The following is a 17,608-nucleotide window of genomic DNA, read 5'->3' as shown; positions in this document are numbered from 1 at the left end:
CACGCAATATCAGCTTTGTTTATTTTCCAGGCTAGTGCACTAATATGGATTAAGCAAAGAGACCTTGCAGACAAGCAGTAATTACTGCGAAAGTTTTACGGAAATAAGGTGAGGAGCCTAATTTTTTCCTAGTGTAGACACAGCAAGCGGCACGTGGAAAGCTAGCGTCTGTACATTTTGGCCTTTGTTCGTCTGCTAGCTTACTGGAAACATTCTATTGAGTATTAGATACAGCATTGAATGGCAAAGCATACCTTTCAGGGACCTCGCTAATGTGAAAGAGCCAAATAGGCTAGGGTAATTTATGACATTATTGCGGTGATTTATCAGTCTCGCCCCAGCAAGGCTGTTTGCTTAGGCCGTCCAGGTCCCCTTTCTGCCAGCAAGCGGTTTATCAAAAAAACCAATACAAGACAGCTGCAAAAGTACACAGAGTGTGTGTTGCAATAAGCACACTTGGTGTTGAAACTGTTTAGACTGTGCCTGGGGGGTTAGGATTTAGATACAAAAGCGCCTTTTATTCTCAAGTGCACCGCAAGTGAGTATCACTGCTGCAAGGTACGTCTGATTGTGGGAGAGGAGGCACAGCAGGAGCTGCCTTTGGCCTTGAGTTTGCTGAAATGGCTACCAGGGTAAACTGTTTGCCCTCCACTTTCATAATGCATTCATAGAACATCCAGTCCACTTTCATAATGCATTCATAGAACATCCAGTCCACTTTAATAATGCATTCATAGAACATCCACTCCACTTTCATAATGCATTCATAGAACATCCACTCCACTTTCATAATGCATTCATAGAACATCCACTCCACTTTCATAATGCATTCATAGAACATCCACTCCACTTTAATAATGCATTCATAGAACATCCACTCCACTTTCATAATGCATTCATAGAACATCCAGTCCACTTTCATAATGCATTCATAGAACATCCACTCCACTTTAATAATGCATTCATAGAACATCCACTCCACTTTCATAATGCATTCATAGAACATCCACTCCACTTTAATAATGCATTCATAGAACATCCAGTCCACTTTCATAATGCATTCATAGAACATCCACTCCACTTTCATAATGCATTCATAGAACATCCAGTCCACTTTCATAATGCATTCATAGAACATCCAGTCCACTTTCATAATGCATTCATAGAACATCCAGTCCACTTTCATAATGCATTCATAGAACATCCAGTCCACTTTCATAATGCATTCATAGAACATCCACTCCACTTTCATAATGCATTCATAGAACATCCAGTCCACTTTCATAATGCATTCATAGAACATCCAGTCCACTTTCATAATGCATTCATAGAACATCCAGTCCACTTTAATAATGCATTCATAGAACATCCAGTCCACTTTCATAATGCATTCATAGAACATCCAGTCCACTTTAATAATGCATTCATAGAACATCCACTCCACTTTAATAATGCATTCATAGAACATCCAGTCCACTTTCATAATGCATTCATAGAACATCCACTCCACTTTCATAATGCATTCATAGAACATCCACTCCACTTTCATAATGCATTCATAGAATATCCAGTTCACTTTAATAATGCATTCATAGAACATCCACTCCACTTTCATAATGCATTCATAGAACATCCACTCCATTTTAATAATGCATTCATAGAACATCCAGTCCACTTTCATAATGCATTCATAGAACATCCACTCCACTTTAATAATGCATTCATAGAACATCCACTCCACTTTCATAATGCATTCATAGAACATCCACTCCACTTTCATAATGCATTCATAGAACATCCAGTCCACTTTAATAATGCATTCATAGAACATCCACTCCACTTTCATAATGCATTCATAGAACATCCAGTCCACTTTCATAATGCATTCATAGAACATCCACTCCACTTTAATAATGCATTCATAGAACATCCACTCCACTTTAATAATGCATTCATAGAACATCCACTCCACTTTCATAATGCATTCATAGAACATCCACTCCACTTTAATAATGCATTCATAGAACATCCACTCCACTTTAATAATGCATTCATAGAACATCCAGTTCACCGTCATAATTTGTAAAGCATTCATCAAATATTCTGTTCACCATCATAATGCATTCATAGGACACTCATAAGCAGCATGTAAATCTATCTTCAAGTCTTAACGTACTTTAATAGAGATCAGTGGTTATTGTTGACGTATATAGTGCTGAACAACGAAATGTGTCCTCTGCATTTGACCCATATGTGACATCATGACATAGCAGGGGGCAGCTAATTCAGCGCCCGGGGAGCAGTGCTTGGGGGCGGTACCTTGCTCTGGGTACCTTGTTGGTCGGGGATTCAAACCCCAAATCTTTCAATTACAAATGCACGTCCCTAACCATTAAGCCACCACTGCCCACACAACAAAAAAAATAAATCAGAGGTGAGTTGTGAACTCAGTCCCCCCACTACCAGAAATGATGCAGAGGAGATTCCCACATTTGGGGAATTGGCAGGGGTCAGCACAGCCACAGTGCAATGGCTGGGCCTCACCCTGAGTGAACCACCTTCCTGATCATAGTACCCTTGCCAGGTGAGTATGCACCTTCATACTTATACATAATATACACTAATAATGATCTTTGTATGATGACAAAGATTACAATCATATAATCTTATGATGTTTGATAGTAATGTATATGCACCATTCACCATTTTGGGAGAGAGTTGGCACTTTGAAAGCTCTACATGCAGACTGGACAGCATTCAAACTGCACCACTCTGCTATTACAGTAATTCCCATTGAGAAGGAATGCTTAAATCTGAAAGTGGTTGTTTTTTCATTTATATTTTTGGGAAAAAGTACACTTTTTCAGTGACTCCGTTTCTGTTAGTTAATTTAGTAGGGTACTGGATTGCTAGGTGAGATGGTCACTATTTGACTACAGAAAACGCGTATTAATTTCCAGGTGTCTGTTAGTGATGCCAGTATCTGCTCTCAGGATACCGGCCAATCTGTGCTAGAAGCAGGAAAAATGACACTTAACATGCTTGAGACATCAGGATGTCACGTTTTGACATTCCGAGCTCCTGTTTCCCCACTGATACGAAGCTTTCACAATGTTTTCCACTGCCATTGACTACGGTGGCTTCTGGAATATTTATATCCAGAGACAGCTGATAGGAAATAGAGGTTCCTTAATTCTCTTTTGGAACATTTTTACTTCACTTTCGGGGTGTTTCTGAAGGCAAGCTCTACCCACCCACCCCCCCCCCCCCCCCCCCCCCCCCCAAATGAGGAGCTTGGTGATGATGATGATGATGTTGCTCTTACTCTCATCCTTATTGAAGATCTGGTTAGGTGACCTCAGCTCATGGGTCACTAAAGGCCACAGTGACGCCTGCCATTCTCCCATTGCTTTCATCTTTTTCTGCTTCCGTGTTTTCAGATGTTAGCTTTCGGGGAGTGTGAGTGAAATACTACGCCTGAATAGTAGCTGGCTGGGGGAAAAAGGTGCAAACAATTTCTTTGGTTATTTGTCAAAGCCTGTGCTGGGGATCAGTGTTACACATGAATAGCAAAGGTTCCCTAAGCATGGTAGCTATGCTAATTTCAAAAGCGATACTATGGTGTTTTCTTCAGCTAATTTTGCTGTTTCACTTGATTTAACTTCAAATTCTCCCTTCTGAATATTGTATCTTTATTTCTAAATATAAAAACCTTCTCACATCAATAGCATCTTAATGTGATAGATCCACCCCAAATGACCCTGGGCACTGTGCAACCAAAGCTAAATATTCATTATGGAAACTGACAAAGCAAAGAAGGTCGTTTAACCCTGAAGATGTCAAATGTCACCCTGATAATATTTTATTTAAACAGTTTTCATGGTAGAAGCAGTATATTGAAATCATACTAACTAGCAGTCTTGACAAAATCTGTGTTTATAGGAACCTCGCTGTTTAACATCATGCCGCCATTTGCTTGTTAGCGTCGCATGTCATACAGTGTTGTAATAGTGCAATAATACAGAAATATGTTTTTTATGTGTTTTCTAATTCGCATGTTGCTGCTTCCGTTTAACTTGTGGTGTAATGTGTCAGTTTATTTGCATGTTTGTATGGAGGCTTATAACTTATCATCGAGATGATCTTCACAAGGAACTCAACCAACATAGCAGTTACAGTTTGCCATGTATTAAGGTTAATGTCATGGACACAGAGTAGCACAGAAAAACACGGGAAACATGCAGATACGTGGCCTCCGGTCATGCTAAATGCCACTGTCACCCACAGGAGGAATGATCACTGACCACTGGTCTTCAAACTCGATGTCACCCACTGTCTATATAGCTGAGTACGTACAGTATAGTTTATGGAATGAAGGTCTAACACACTCAAAGATCATGTGACTAGGAGGATCTTCATGTATAGTCTAATACTAAACAAATTAAATTTATCAAGTATGAAGTGTGGATTTCTAGTATTTGTATATGATTTCCCTGTTTAAGCATTTTTTTAGATATAGGATCCTGTGCATGAGTGTACAGCTGCCAAGGCATGTAACTGGTTAGCAAACATTAACTACTTGTGATAACTTTCACTGACGTCCATCTGAGGCTCAAGTGAAGTGCCTCTAACTGCCACACTCACCTTCACCTCGTGTTCGGCCGAGACCAGCCCCTTTGCAGAGACAGAGAGCTGTTCGCGAGTTTGTTCCTGTCTACACCTCGAGCCACACTGTACAGCTGGCCTGCATGCTTGATACTGCAATCAATAAGCATTATGAACAAATAAGGCGAGCAGATGCTTTGAGTGCATTTCCATGAAAATGGGAAAACAGGTTTTTATGGCTTAACATCCCGACTCGTGCAGGATATTATGTAGTCATTTGCATTTATGACACTAAATAAAATCAATTCGGTTTTATTGGAAAAGACACATCAGGCTTTATTGTTTTATATTTCACTGGAAACTCATAAGGGTGATGTGAAAATGAAATTTTCCACACCAATATATCCTCTCATATTTCTCTCTGCAACGAACAAGTGTCAAAGTAGTAGACTTGGTAAATATACATTTCATGTTGTTTAAAAAAAAAAAAGATTTTAAGACACAATAGTTGGCACAATGTTTTACGACATGCGTAAATAATGAACTTCCCTGGCAGTCTGCAAAGGGCAGACTTCAGCTGGTCAAGCAGTCGCATTATATACATACATGTATATATGTTCTGCATACATGTTTGCACTGGATTAGCTGCTTTTAATCTCATTGTACATGTGTATAGTAACAATAAAAGTCATTCATTCATTCATTCATTTATTCATTCATTCATTTTCCCTCCGCTGCTGAACCCTGAGCTCCTCTGCTCTCCTGAGGTCAAATAGAGGACCAGGCACACTGCAAGATAGTTGAAGATGCTGAGGAGAATGGGACTGTGCACACACACACACACACACACACGTTCACACACGCAGGTTTGTAATTATATCTTTCTGGGGACTCTCCGTTCATTTCTATGGGGAAAACCCTAATCTCAACATGACGACCTTAACCCCTATCCAACCCTATCCTTAACCATAAGTACGCAAACTAAATACGAGACTTTTAGCATTTTTAATTTTTTGATTGATAGGTTTTGGCCCCCACAATGTAATATAAACACAATCCACACACACACAGGGTTTCATTTGAAAAGGTACGCAGATTCTTTGATGGCCATGTTGGGGTAATAAGGAACGTAATAAATGATGGAATGAACCTGCAGAAAGGCTAAAGATTCTCCACTTAAGTCCAGCACAAGTGCTGTCAGTCAGCTCCACCCTTAAGAGCTGTCAGCTATGTGCTGTCAGATACCCCACATCACACAGTATCGCCTGCAGAAAGCAGGGAAATGGGCAATATCTGAAACAAAGATTTGCCCTTCATCTTTCATCAGTGATTTTACTGTTTGATGCTAAAGATTAGGCTATGTGCTCTAGAACCCACAGACATACGGGTCATACACGGGTCGTACACGGGTCAAAAGACATACATGTCAATGGCATGACTGGGACATACTGATCTCAGAAGAACCATTGAGGAACATGTTCTGCGCATGGCCTGATGGATCAGCACATGCTGCCACTGCACACAATTCAAGAGGAAAACGAATCCCACAAGCTATTTGGGGTGAATGGGAACACTGGAAATGCTAACAGGTACTGGGAGCGCATAGGAAATGTTAACAGCACTGAAACAAATAAGGCTAAAATTAGGGGTGGCTGAGAGGGCAGCTGTTAAATTAAAAATAGCCAAGATTTCTTGATTGAAAAAGAAGGGCATCAACTGCTAAGTATGGGACATTAAATCAAAACGGATTGTTATAATATAAATGAATGAGCATCTCGAAACAAATATATTTCACTTCAAAGTTTTTGGGGTCAATCAAATTTTGAGAGGAAAGTGCTTCAATAAACCTTGAGTTGTGAAATCATTAATTTGCCCATGTCTGATTGATTGCTTTTGCCTTTAGTTATCACTGTAACCAGTTTTCGTCAACTTTTTTGATTTTACTTGTTGCTGTGGTGAACAGGTGTGCCCTTGGTGGGCTTTCCAGAGACTGTCATCTCGATATCAGTGGTACAGTGCAGAATGTAGTCTTTGCAATAGCTGCCAGGAAACAGCCAGAATTATCAGCATAGCCCAGAGTTAGGGCACAGCTACAAAGAGATTTTAATTAATTTCCATTATGAGTAATAATGGCAAAACAGACAAACAGTGACTAGTTAGGCAAAGCTGATTTTTGTGTCGTCTTGGATGCTTCGCGTAAAGCTGTGAATCATTAAATGATAAGAACAGGAAGATGTACTAATGGAACCATAGTTATGAAAAAGCCATATTGATAAAACTGCAGATTAAAATTTAAAAATATTGATTTTTGCGCACTCATATTTAATCATCACACATCTGACCTATTTTCTGTATTCCTCAATTTGACCTACATTTATTTATTTTTAATTACTTGTGAACCTTGAGATGGCTCAGAGGAGGTCCTGACCATTCTGTAAAGAAAGTTTAAGATTAAAATAGAGTAAAATATGAATCCACTGAATATGACTGGATTAAATTAAAAAAAGCAAATGATCACTGTTGACAGGAAATGTTTTGTTACAATAACAACCCTATCACTTTACTTGAGGGGGTACAAATAATATACTATTATGCTCTTAGTTAAACATGAATTAATTGCTACTTAATGTTATAATTAACTCCATCCATTTTCCAAACTGCTTATCCTATTGGGTCGCGGGGGGTCCGGAGCCTGTCCCAGAAGCAATGGGCACGAGGCAGGGAACAACCCAGGATGGGGGGCCAGCCCATCGCAGGGCACATTCACACACCAGTCACTCACGCCTACAGGAACTCCAATTAGCTTCAGCATGTTTTTTTGGACTGTGGGGGGAAACCGGAGTACCTGGAGAAAACCCCATAAACATGCAGAGAACACACAAACTCCGCACACTTGTGACCCAGGCAGAGACTCGAACCCGGGTCCCAGAGGTGTGAGGCAACAATGCTAACCACTGCACCACCATGCCAACCCTTACTGATCACATGTCTGTTCATAATTAATGAATCGTAACTTTTTTTTTTATCTTGAGAAGCTACTATACTTGTTCATGGTTTGTACATTAGCAACTGAGTTACTACGAAGTTACTAAGGAACGGTATTGTGAAGTGATACCAGGCTGCTAAAAAACAGTTTACGATGAGTGTTCGGGTTCATGAAAAACAGACAAAAATGCAATTTGTTTGACCTGCTACTCTACATCTCTTACTAGGAATGAGGAACAGATTATGTATAAGGTGAAAATGATGTAGCTGATTATAAAGACTTGTTTTCTCAGCACTCTGTACTCTCTTTGTTTTCTACACATGCATGACATTTGACCATTTGTTACTTTGACTCAAAAGAAGAGGATGAACTTAGACATGAAAGAACAATATTGTCTAATAATACCGTGAAGAAGGGGGCCTTCATTTCCGTTGAAGGCGTCGACGTCATTTCCGTTGTTTCCTGTTTCCTGCGAGAGTGATACTGACTGCTAGCGCGCGAACTTTGAAACCATAGATATCACCGAAATAATAATTCGAGTTAAGTCATTGGGAAAAGCTTCGCAAGATTAATAATCCTCCAAAAAAAAAAAATAAAAAAAAATAATAATAATCTCCCAGACCCCGACGGATTAATCACCTACGCAAGTACCGACCCACGATCTTCGTTCAATTAAGAAGGTGCTTCCAGCCTTAGAGCCTCAGTTTACGTAAGTACAACGCCATGTCTACTGTTACGTGTTCTGAGTGCAATATGTTTAGCTATTCTTCTCCAGTCATTAGCGGTATTTATACATGTGAGAAGTGTCAGTTAGTCGCTAGACTGACGGAGAAGATTGTAGTGTTAGAGGGACGTATCCGGACGTTACATAACATTCAGGAGAATGAGAGTTTTATTGACTCAGTATTAGCGGCTCCGGATATGTCCGCGATAGCCAGTAAGTCTCCCCCTACTCCGGCAGCAGAGCCTTCGCAGCAAGGCGAGTGGGTGACGACCCGGCGGCATAGTCGCAAATCCAAACCAAACTTACACCGGCACCATTCGCCTATCCGCGTTTCCAACAGGTTCTCCCCACTCAGTGAAACTCCCACTGAGACGCCTGTTGAAAGTGCTCTAATAATTGGTGATTCTATTCTAAGAAACGTGAGAGTAGCGACTCCAGCGACCATTGTAAATTGTCTCCCGGGTGCCAGAGCGACCGACATCTCGGCAAATTTAAAAGTGCTGGCTAAAAGTAAACGTAAATACTCTCAGATAGTTATCCACGTCGGCACTAATGATGTCCGATTGAGGCAATCGGAGATCACAAAGGCAAATTTTAAAGAGGTGTGCAACATTGCGAAGAAGATGTGTGTGTCAGTAACGTGCTCTGGCCCCATCCCTGCTAGACGTGGCGATGAAATGTACAGCAGATTATCGTCGCTACATCGCTGGCTGTCGGAATGGTGCCCGATAAATGGTGTAGGTTATATAGACAACTGGAGGATGTTCTGGGGTAGGCCTGGGCTTTTGAAGAGGGACGGTATTCACCCCTCGCGGGCTGGTGCCGACCTCCTGTCTGAAAGCATAGCTCGTAGTCTACAGGCAAATCGCTGACTAACTAGAGCCAAGTCCAGGCGGCAGGCAAACCGGCATAACCGACCGCCTGCTAGTCGCTTAGAGTCGTCGCCTAGGGTTCATTTCATTGAGACTGTGTCTGCTCCCCGCGTCTTTAATCATGGAGGACTATTCCACCGTGGAGTGTGCCATAATAACTTAATTAAAATCACAATGAATCCGTTACTAGAAAACAGTTGTGATGCAATATTTAAACTTAAACTTGGACTTCTGAATATAAGATCACTGGCCCCTAAAGCACTATTAATAAATGAAATAATTACTGATTTTAGTCTTGGTGCCCTGTGCCTTACTGAGACCTGGCTTAAACCAGATGAATTCATGGCACTAAATGAATCTACTCCAGCGGAATACAGTTATAAGCATAACCCGCGACCAAATCGCAAAGGTGGTGGTGTTGCTGCAATTTTTCAGTCCAACTTAGGAGTGTCTGAGAAATGTGGTGTGAGTTTCAGCACATTTGAAACTCTTGTTCTTAGCCTTGCTGGCTCATCTCTTTCTAGTTCATCACCCCAAATCACCATGGTTATTGTGTATAGACCGCCTGGGCCGTACAGTGATTTTCTTAAGGAATTTGCTGATTTTTTAACAAACCTGGTGGTCAGTACTGACAAAGCCGTTATTGTGGGTGATTTTAACATTCATATGGAGAAGGATAATGATCCTTTAAAAACAGCGTTTGCAGCTATTCTTGACTCTGTAGGTGTATGTCAGAATGTAGTCGGGCCTACTCATGTCTGTAACCATACCCTTGATTTGATCATTAGTCATGGCATCCTGGTAGAACATGTGTCTATTCTGCCACAGAGTCCTCTGCTCTCAGATCATTACTTGTTAACATTTGAAATCCAGTATAGCCTCCTGTTGACCACCACTCCAAAGTATAGAATCAGACGTTCAATTAAGGCACTAACTACAACAACATTTATGAAACAACTTCCACAGTCCTTTAGCCTTACATCTGAAGCATCGTGCGTAAATGAACTTGAACAGGCAACTTCAAACATGGAAAAATCCCTTCGCAGCACTCTAGATCTTGTGGCTCCACTTAGGAGTATAAAGCATAGCAATAACAAACCTGCCCCCTGGTACTCTGATAATACACGTGAACTCAAACAGGCATCACGCAAGCTAGAGCGAAAATGGCGCTCAACTAAACTGGAAGTTTTCAAATCTTCCTGGAAAGAGAGCCTCTCTAAATACAGACAAGCACTAGTAACTGCTCGGTCTGTGTATCTCTCCAGATTAATAGACATGAACAAAACCAATCCTAAATTCCTATTTGAATCCGTGGCTAGGATAACACAGAATTCCTCATTAAACTTGCAAATCCCACAAGCTCTTAAGAGTGATGACTTTCTTACATTTTTTAATGGTAAGATAACTACAATTAGACAGACTATACAGTGCACACCTTTACCTACTTACGGCTGCCTGCCTCCTGCTAGTCTTATGCCTACCAATAATGAGACCTTTGAATCATTCATTCCTATTACACACTCAGAACTTTTGAGCTTAATTTTCTCCTGTAAATCCTCTACTAGCCTTGTAGACCCAATTCCTACAAAATTCTTCAAGGAAATTGCACCACAGATTGGCACTACCGTGTTAAATGTGTTAAACTCTTCTCTTAGGCTTGGATATGTTCCAAAACCTTTTAAAATGGCTGTTATCAGACCCGTCCTAAAGAAACCAAATCTTGAACCCAGTGTTTTAGGAAACTATAGACCTATCTCAAATCTTCCTTTCATTTCAAAGATCATGGAAAAGGTTGTAGTTCGTCAGCTGTCCTCTTTCCTACAAAAAACTAATGCCAATGAATTATATCAGTCTGGCTTTAGACCAAACCATAGCACAGAAACTGCTCTAGTCAAAGTAATGAATGATTTACTTGTGGCTTCTGACCGTGGCTATGTATCTCTGTTGGTATTGCTAGATTTAACTGCAGCGTTCGATACTGTGGACCATAATATCCTCTTGGACCGGTTAGAAGGTGTAGTTGGCATTACAGGGACAGCACTTTCTTGGTTCCGCTCATATTTGTCTGATCGCTATCAGTATGTCCATGTGAACAATGAATCATCCAAGGCCACTAAAGTTGAATATGGTGTCCCACAGGGATCAGTCCTGGGCCCGCTACTGTTTACCCTGTACATGCTACCTCTTGGTAACATTATTAGAAATCATGGTATTGGGTTTCATTGTTATGCAGATGATACACAGTTGTACATATCTGTTAACCCTGATGATATATCACTGCTATCTCGGTTAGAAGACTGTCTATTAGATATCCAGTGCTGGATGGCAAAAAATTTCCTTATGTTAAACACAGAAAAAACAGAAGTTCTGGTAATTGGTCCCAAGGCTGCTAGAAATAAGTTCCACCACCTCAACGTTGGTAACCTTCCTACACAACCTAACATGGTAGTTAGAAATCTTGGCGTTCTTGTCGATTCAGATCTATGCTTTGATGCTCACATAAGAAGTATTACTAGAACTGCATTTTATCATCTACGGAACATAGCCAAGCTTCGTAAGATGCTCTCACTTAATGATGCAGAAAAACTAATACATGCCTTCGTAAGTTCCAGACTGGATTACTGTAATGCCCTCCTATCGGGTTGCCCGTCTGGATCCTTGCATAAACTTCAGATGGTACAGAATGCTGCAGCCAGAGTTCTAACAAACACTAAAAAATTTGATCATATTACACCGGTCTTATCCTCTCTTCATTGGCTGCCAGTTAAGTCTCGAATTGACTATAAAATACTGCTATTAACTTATAAAGCACTAAATGGCCTTGCACCAGAATACCTTAGTGAACTGCTGACCACATACAACCCTCCACGCTTGCTTCGCTCTCAAGCCATGGGATATCTGTTAGTGCCTAGGGTAGAAAGAGCTACGGCAGGCTGCAGAGCTTTCTCCTACAAAGCTCCTCAGCTGTGGAATGGTCTTCCACCGGATGTGCGGGTTTCAGGTTCACTCTCAATATTCAAGTCCAGACTAAAAACACACCTGTTTAGTTTAGCGTATAGGGACACTAGTTCTAGCCCTAGCTAACTCTTCACTCCCAGTCAGACCTGTAGTGTGAGGTGTAGAGCTGGGTGGGGATCGGTGCCATTGGCTTTGGATGAACTGGATTGTCAGTGCTGTCACTCTAGCTTTGCAATCTCTTGTGGAACTGGAGTGCTGACATTTCAGGGACTCCCCATGCCGGCATTCCCACTTGCCTCTCCCTCCTACTGATGCTGCCATAGCCATATCTGCCGGAGCTTGCAGATTGCACTTCATATTGTACTCACCTAGCTTTTAGCACTGCCAATAGCCTCCTCTACTATGCCTAATTGTACATTTTATTTCCCCTACTCCTCCTGGGGGGTGATGCCTGGAGACCTCAATCTATCAAGATATCCAGCACACCCGACCACCACCAGTGACGTCCCTGCATCCAGCTCGCCGTTCTGATCTTCCATGTATGACCCGCTGCCTTACCTCTGGTTGCCTGGCAATTGGAAGAAGACTCGGCTTCGGCATTGGCTTATCTTCCTTGCTCTCCTCTCTCTATTTGACTATCCCTGCCGGCCCCTGGAGGATGGGCTTCCCCTTTGAGTCTGGTCCCTCTCAAGGTTTCTTCCTTCTAGGGAGTTTTTCCTTGCCACTGTCGCCTATGGCTTACTCACTGGGGGCTTTGGGTGAGGATACTGTAAAGCGCTTTGAGACAATGTAATGTTGTGATAATGCGCTATATAAAAATAAATTTGTTGTTGTTGTTGTTGTCTTTGGTGGGTAAGAGTAAACAGTTTCATCTTACTTTCTGCCTCAGTAGAGCATTTTCACACATGAGCAATCGGCTTCCCTGGAAGCACCACACCCCATCTGACTGGCCATGGATGTTTGTTTATGGAAGGAAGACGCACTGCCCACACTGTAAACAGAGATGACAAACCCCCCTGCACCATAAAAATAACACCTTAGCTTACAATTTAATGCTAGCAATTCTCCACTTCTATTATTAATATATTTTAGTCAATCAATAGCCATAAATGAAAATGCTCTATCTATCCAATTAATTTTCATATTCCATTTTAACCAAAGGTCCCAGGCAACCCTGATCGGAATAAGTTAGAATTTTTGATTTTCCAGGATCAAGACGGTTAGCAAAACAATGTCAGCGATTGATAAAGAACTATTGAAAACCACAGAATAGTGAAACAGTGTGAATGTTACTTCTTATCAGCAGGGTGTTAAATCTCAGACTGACACCAATACAGTGACTCTGCTGTAAGTAGAGTGTGTGTCTATCTAATATTATGTAGGGCTTAATTAATATTGTAAATAACGTTATGGTATTGATATTAGGGCTTTAACTACATATTTTTCAAAGTTTTAATTTTAGTCTGCCTTAGTATGTAGAAACCTGAGCACCAGGCGATTTTAGAAATGTTAGAAGTTGTGCCCTAAGATTGACTAAGTACTGACAACATACATTGATTAAAAGAGTCTTCCTTGCTTTATCGAACTTCAATCCTGCTTCTAGGACCCTGTTACGAACTTGTCCTAGCAGTGCGCTTCACACCATTTAATGTTTCCCGTTGTTTTTGAAGGTCATTTTAGATCATTCAATTCATGAGGCACTTCCGGATAAGTTCACGATCATCTCTGGCATTAGAAAGTCACTTCTGCCTGTTACCTGGCTGGTTTCTGCTGGTTCCCAGTGTCTCATGCTTCACCTTGTTCTGTGTCTTAGAAACGCTGAGCCTCCTCCCAGGAGAACCAGGATTAAACAAGGATTTAAAAATGCAGATTAAAAAAAAATAACAGAGTAGTCTCTTCATCAGAGGTATATGGGACCTTAGTTGCAGATTTATTTGCGATATAGTGTAACTGCGCCGACTTGTGGTCGTAAAAATGATACTGCACCTAAATATAGCGTGGTAATAACTGCGGATTGATTCGAAGGTATAAAGTGAAATTCAGTATATTCGGTCAAAATAACCATGTCCGATTAATAGCTATTTAAGTCTTGCAATAAACTGGCTTCTTTACCATGGTGTAGCCCTGCCTTTGAAAACTGAGATGACTGAGAGCGGCTTCACTCTTCAAGATAAGGGGTTGGAACATGGATGGATATGAACATTTAAGGAAAATGCCCTTTTGGATTCACCAAGTGAAACTAAATAAAAGAACTGAAAGACGTTGTCTAGTACTGGTGTCACACTATATGAAATGGATAAAATGTACCCCAGGGATACTAGATAATACAAGGCAATTTTCCAGAAATTCATTATTATTTAACATAGCTTACGAGAAATAGATTATCCGAATGTTATTTGATCAGATCTTTAATGCTCAGAGTACTGACTTCCTCTCTGACTAACCTATATTCATATTACTAGAAACACGTTCAAACCAGCCTTGGCTTATTTTAGAGATGGAAACTCGTGTTTACTACCTACACGCGACAGTGACACTGGGTACGCCCCAGTTTTGCGATTGGACAGGGTGTAACTGACGCATATATTCTGGATAGAATAAATTGCCTGAACAAGTCGGCAGAAGTTGTCAAAGCTCAGACGACTGAGACAGAAACGAGAGACATTATTGCGATTAAACTATTTGTTCTCCTAGACTCGGTTAATTTTTCATCTGAACTTAGCCATGTCTTTGATTGTGAAGGAGAAAACTACAGTGCGCTTGGTGTTCCTCGGTGCAGCAGGGGTGGGCAAGACGGCTCTTATCCAGCGCTTTCTCCAAGATCGTTTTGAGCAGAAGTACAAGCGCACAGTCGAGGAGCTGCACAGCATCGAGTATGATGTCGATGGGGTCAAAATCCGAATCGAAATCATGGACACGAGTGGAAGTTACTCTTTTCCGGCCATGAGGAAACTTTGCATACGGAACGGTGATGCCTTCGCACTGGTTTACTCCGTAGATGACCGGGAGTCGTTTGATGAAGTGCAGAGGCTCCGAGATGAGATCCTAGAACTAAAAGATGAGAAGCATATTCCATTAACGGTGGTGGGCAATAAAGTGGACCTTGAAAACCAGCGTTTGGTGCGCACTGAGGACATCATGCCCATAGTGGAATTCGACTGGAATGCCAGCTTTGTGGAGGCGTCCGCTAAGACCAGTGAGAACGTTTTGGGCGTCTTCAAGGAGATTTTGCGCCAGGTGAACCTGCCAAGTCGGATAAGTCCCGCATTACGAAGACGCAGGGAGACCATTCCAGAGGACAACATCGGAGTGCGCAAAAAACCCCCGATGAAAAAGCAAAACAGCTGCATACTGTCGTAGTCGTCCTGCAGATGCAGAGTATGCATTTCTGCGACCCTCTGCGTCCACATAGCGCTTCCAGGTCTCACAGACTGAGATCGGAACAGCTGGACGAGAAAGAAAAGTCAATGCGGTCAGGAAAATGAGATGAACAGCGATCTTCCCAGTTGTTCAACGAGGATGCATACTGTACGCTGTGCTGGGAGCTCTGCTTTAAATTCCGACTGAAAAATGCCAAACTCTGTAAATCAGAGCTGTCTTTTTTCACAAGGTAGATTATAAAGTATTATTGAATATATTTATGAATTATTCTGTGAGAAGTGTACAATCAAAACAGGTGCACAATAATTGTAAATATAACGTGTGGTTTTCATTTCATTAAACATTTAATTTTACATCGCAGGTTTTTATGACTTTTTTTTTCGAATTTCAGATAATTTCCCCGATTTTATTTGTCTTATGACTTCATGTAACATAGAGGCACAGGGAAGGAGTGACGATGCATGCAGCAGCTTACAGACAAAGGAGCTTTTATTAGAAATCAAACACAAACTACACATGAAAGAAAAGGACCATGAGAGGTCCAAACAAAGAGTGAACAAGGGGCAAACCTAACATTTAATAAAACTGTAACATGGAACTCTGACTGGTGTTCAGAAAACACATAACCCCAACAAGCAAGAGCGAACACACTGCACTAACAACTCACAATGACTGACAGCGGAACAGGGCATGGACAAGCACTGATAAACACATGACGAAGTTTCAACAAGGGGCAGATATGGGCCAATTACAAATTACACATGGGTGCAGGTAGTCACAATAAAATACTAGGCGTTAGGGCAGGGGTGGGGGACCCACAATTACTGGAGAGGTCTCCCCAAAAACCCGCACCTACACCAACTTTACATGGAACAGGTTCTGAACCCCTGGTCATGGACTACACTGGAAACACAGGTGAAACACGATACAATTACAAAACTAGGTACGAGCAGGAACAACTAACAAAGGTACAAAATAAGTCATACAGAAACACAAAGATACATGATGAATTGAAAAGGATTCTAGGGCACAAAACATACAATGTTCAATGATAGAGGAGATGCTCAATTGACAGCCACCCATTTAGCCCATTCAGCCATGCAGTAGCCTGTGGAGCAGGGGAACACGCTAGGAACAAATGCCAAAGCTGCGAATATCGAGAAACTGAAGTGGTCAAATGGGGAAATGACGTGCAGAACGGGGCAAGACAGGAATCGATCCTGACACTTTAGGTCAACTTGCTTACACATTTTACCTGAAAACAAAATGAGCAACCTATTCATTCTATTTCATCGTTTAGAGTACTCTCTCAGTTATGGGGTCCCAGAAACAACAAACTACTGGTTCTTTTAATGCAGTTTTTTAACATCCATCCATCCATCCATTTTCCAAACCGCTTATCCTATTGGGTCGCGGGGGGTCTGGAGCCTATCCTGGACACAATGGGCACGAGGCAGGAAACAACCTAGGATGGGGGGCCAGCCCATCACAGGGTACACTCACACATGCACACCTACGGGCAATGTAGCAACTCCAGTTAGCCTCAGCAGGTTTTTGGACTGTGGGGGGAAACCGGAGTACCCAGAGGAAACCCCACGACGACATGGGGAGAACATGCAAACTCCACGCACATGTAACCCAGGCGGAGACTCGAACTGGGGTCCCAGAAGTGTGAGACAACAGTGCTAACCACTGCACCACCATGCCACCCCTGTTACAAAACCAATTAATTCATAATATTTTTACTGAATTAAGCAACCATTTGGTTTTTGTGAGCGCTGTATATCTGACTCCTGATAGCCATCACAATCGAAATTTTTGGTAGGCTCCACTGACTAAATGCCATCTGCAAATCACCCATATTGCACTGTGCTTCCGGGAATAGTCTCCCATGCCCCCCCTCCCCAAGATCAGGATAAGTGTTTAGGGGATAATGATATAGGGATAACACGTACACTTCACACAGTCAGGATTCTAGCCCCACCACAGGTGGTGTGAGAAAGCAGTACGACCTTTCAGCAACACGGCTATCCATCAGCATCTGAGCCAATGGTATCACAGAAAGCTGAACTGTGGTTCAAA

At 41.7% G+C, this 17,608-nt stretch overlaps 1 protein-coding gene and 1 non-coding gene across 2 annotated transcripts; one reads left to right on the top strand and one right to left on the bottom strand.

The window, feature by feature from the left end:
* Window positions 1-2,429: 2,429 nt before the first annotated feature.
* LOC125743193 (U1 spliceosomal RNA) lies at window positions 2,430-2,592 on the bottom strand. The gene has a single exon (XR_007398305.1). It is a non-coding gene; the product is annotated as a U1 spliceosomal RNA (small nuclear RNA).
* A 12,182-nt stretch (window positions 2,593-14,774) lies between these two features.
* Window positions 14,775-15,869, top strand: LOC125741629 (ras-related protein Rap-1b-like). The gene has a single exon (XM_049012796.1). The coding sequence runs from the start codon at window positions 14,870-14,872 to the stop codon at window positions 15,503-15,505; it is 636 nt and encodes a 211-aa protein (XP_048868753.1). The 5' UTR covers window positions 14,775-14,869; the 3' UTR covers window positions 15,506-15,869.
* Window positions 15,870-17,608: the final 1,739 nt, after the last annotated feature.

The sequence above is a fragment of the Brienomyrus brachyistius genome, chromosome 5 (genome assembly GCF_023856365.1).
Source record: "Brienomyrus brachyistius isolate T26 chromosome 5, BBRACH_0.4, whole genome shotgun sequence".
NCBI classification, from domain to species: Eukaryota; Metazoa; Chordata; class Actinopteri; order Osteoglossiformes; family Mormyridae; genus Brienomyrus; species Brienomyrus brachyistius.
The sequence above is the reverse complement of the archived record's forward strand: the minus strand, read 5'-3'. Positions and strand labels throughout refer to the sequence as shown.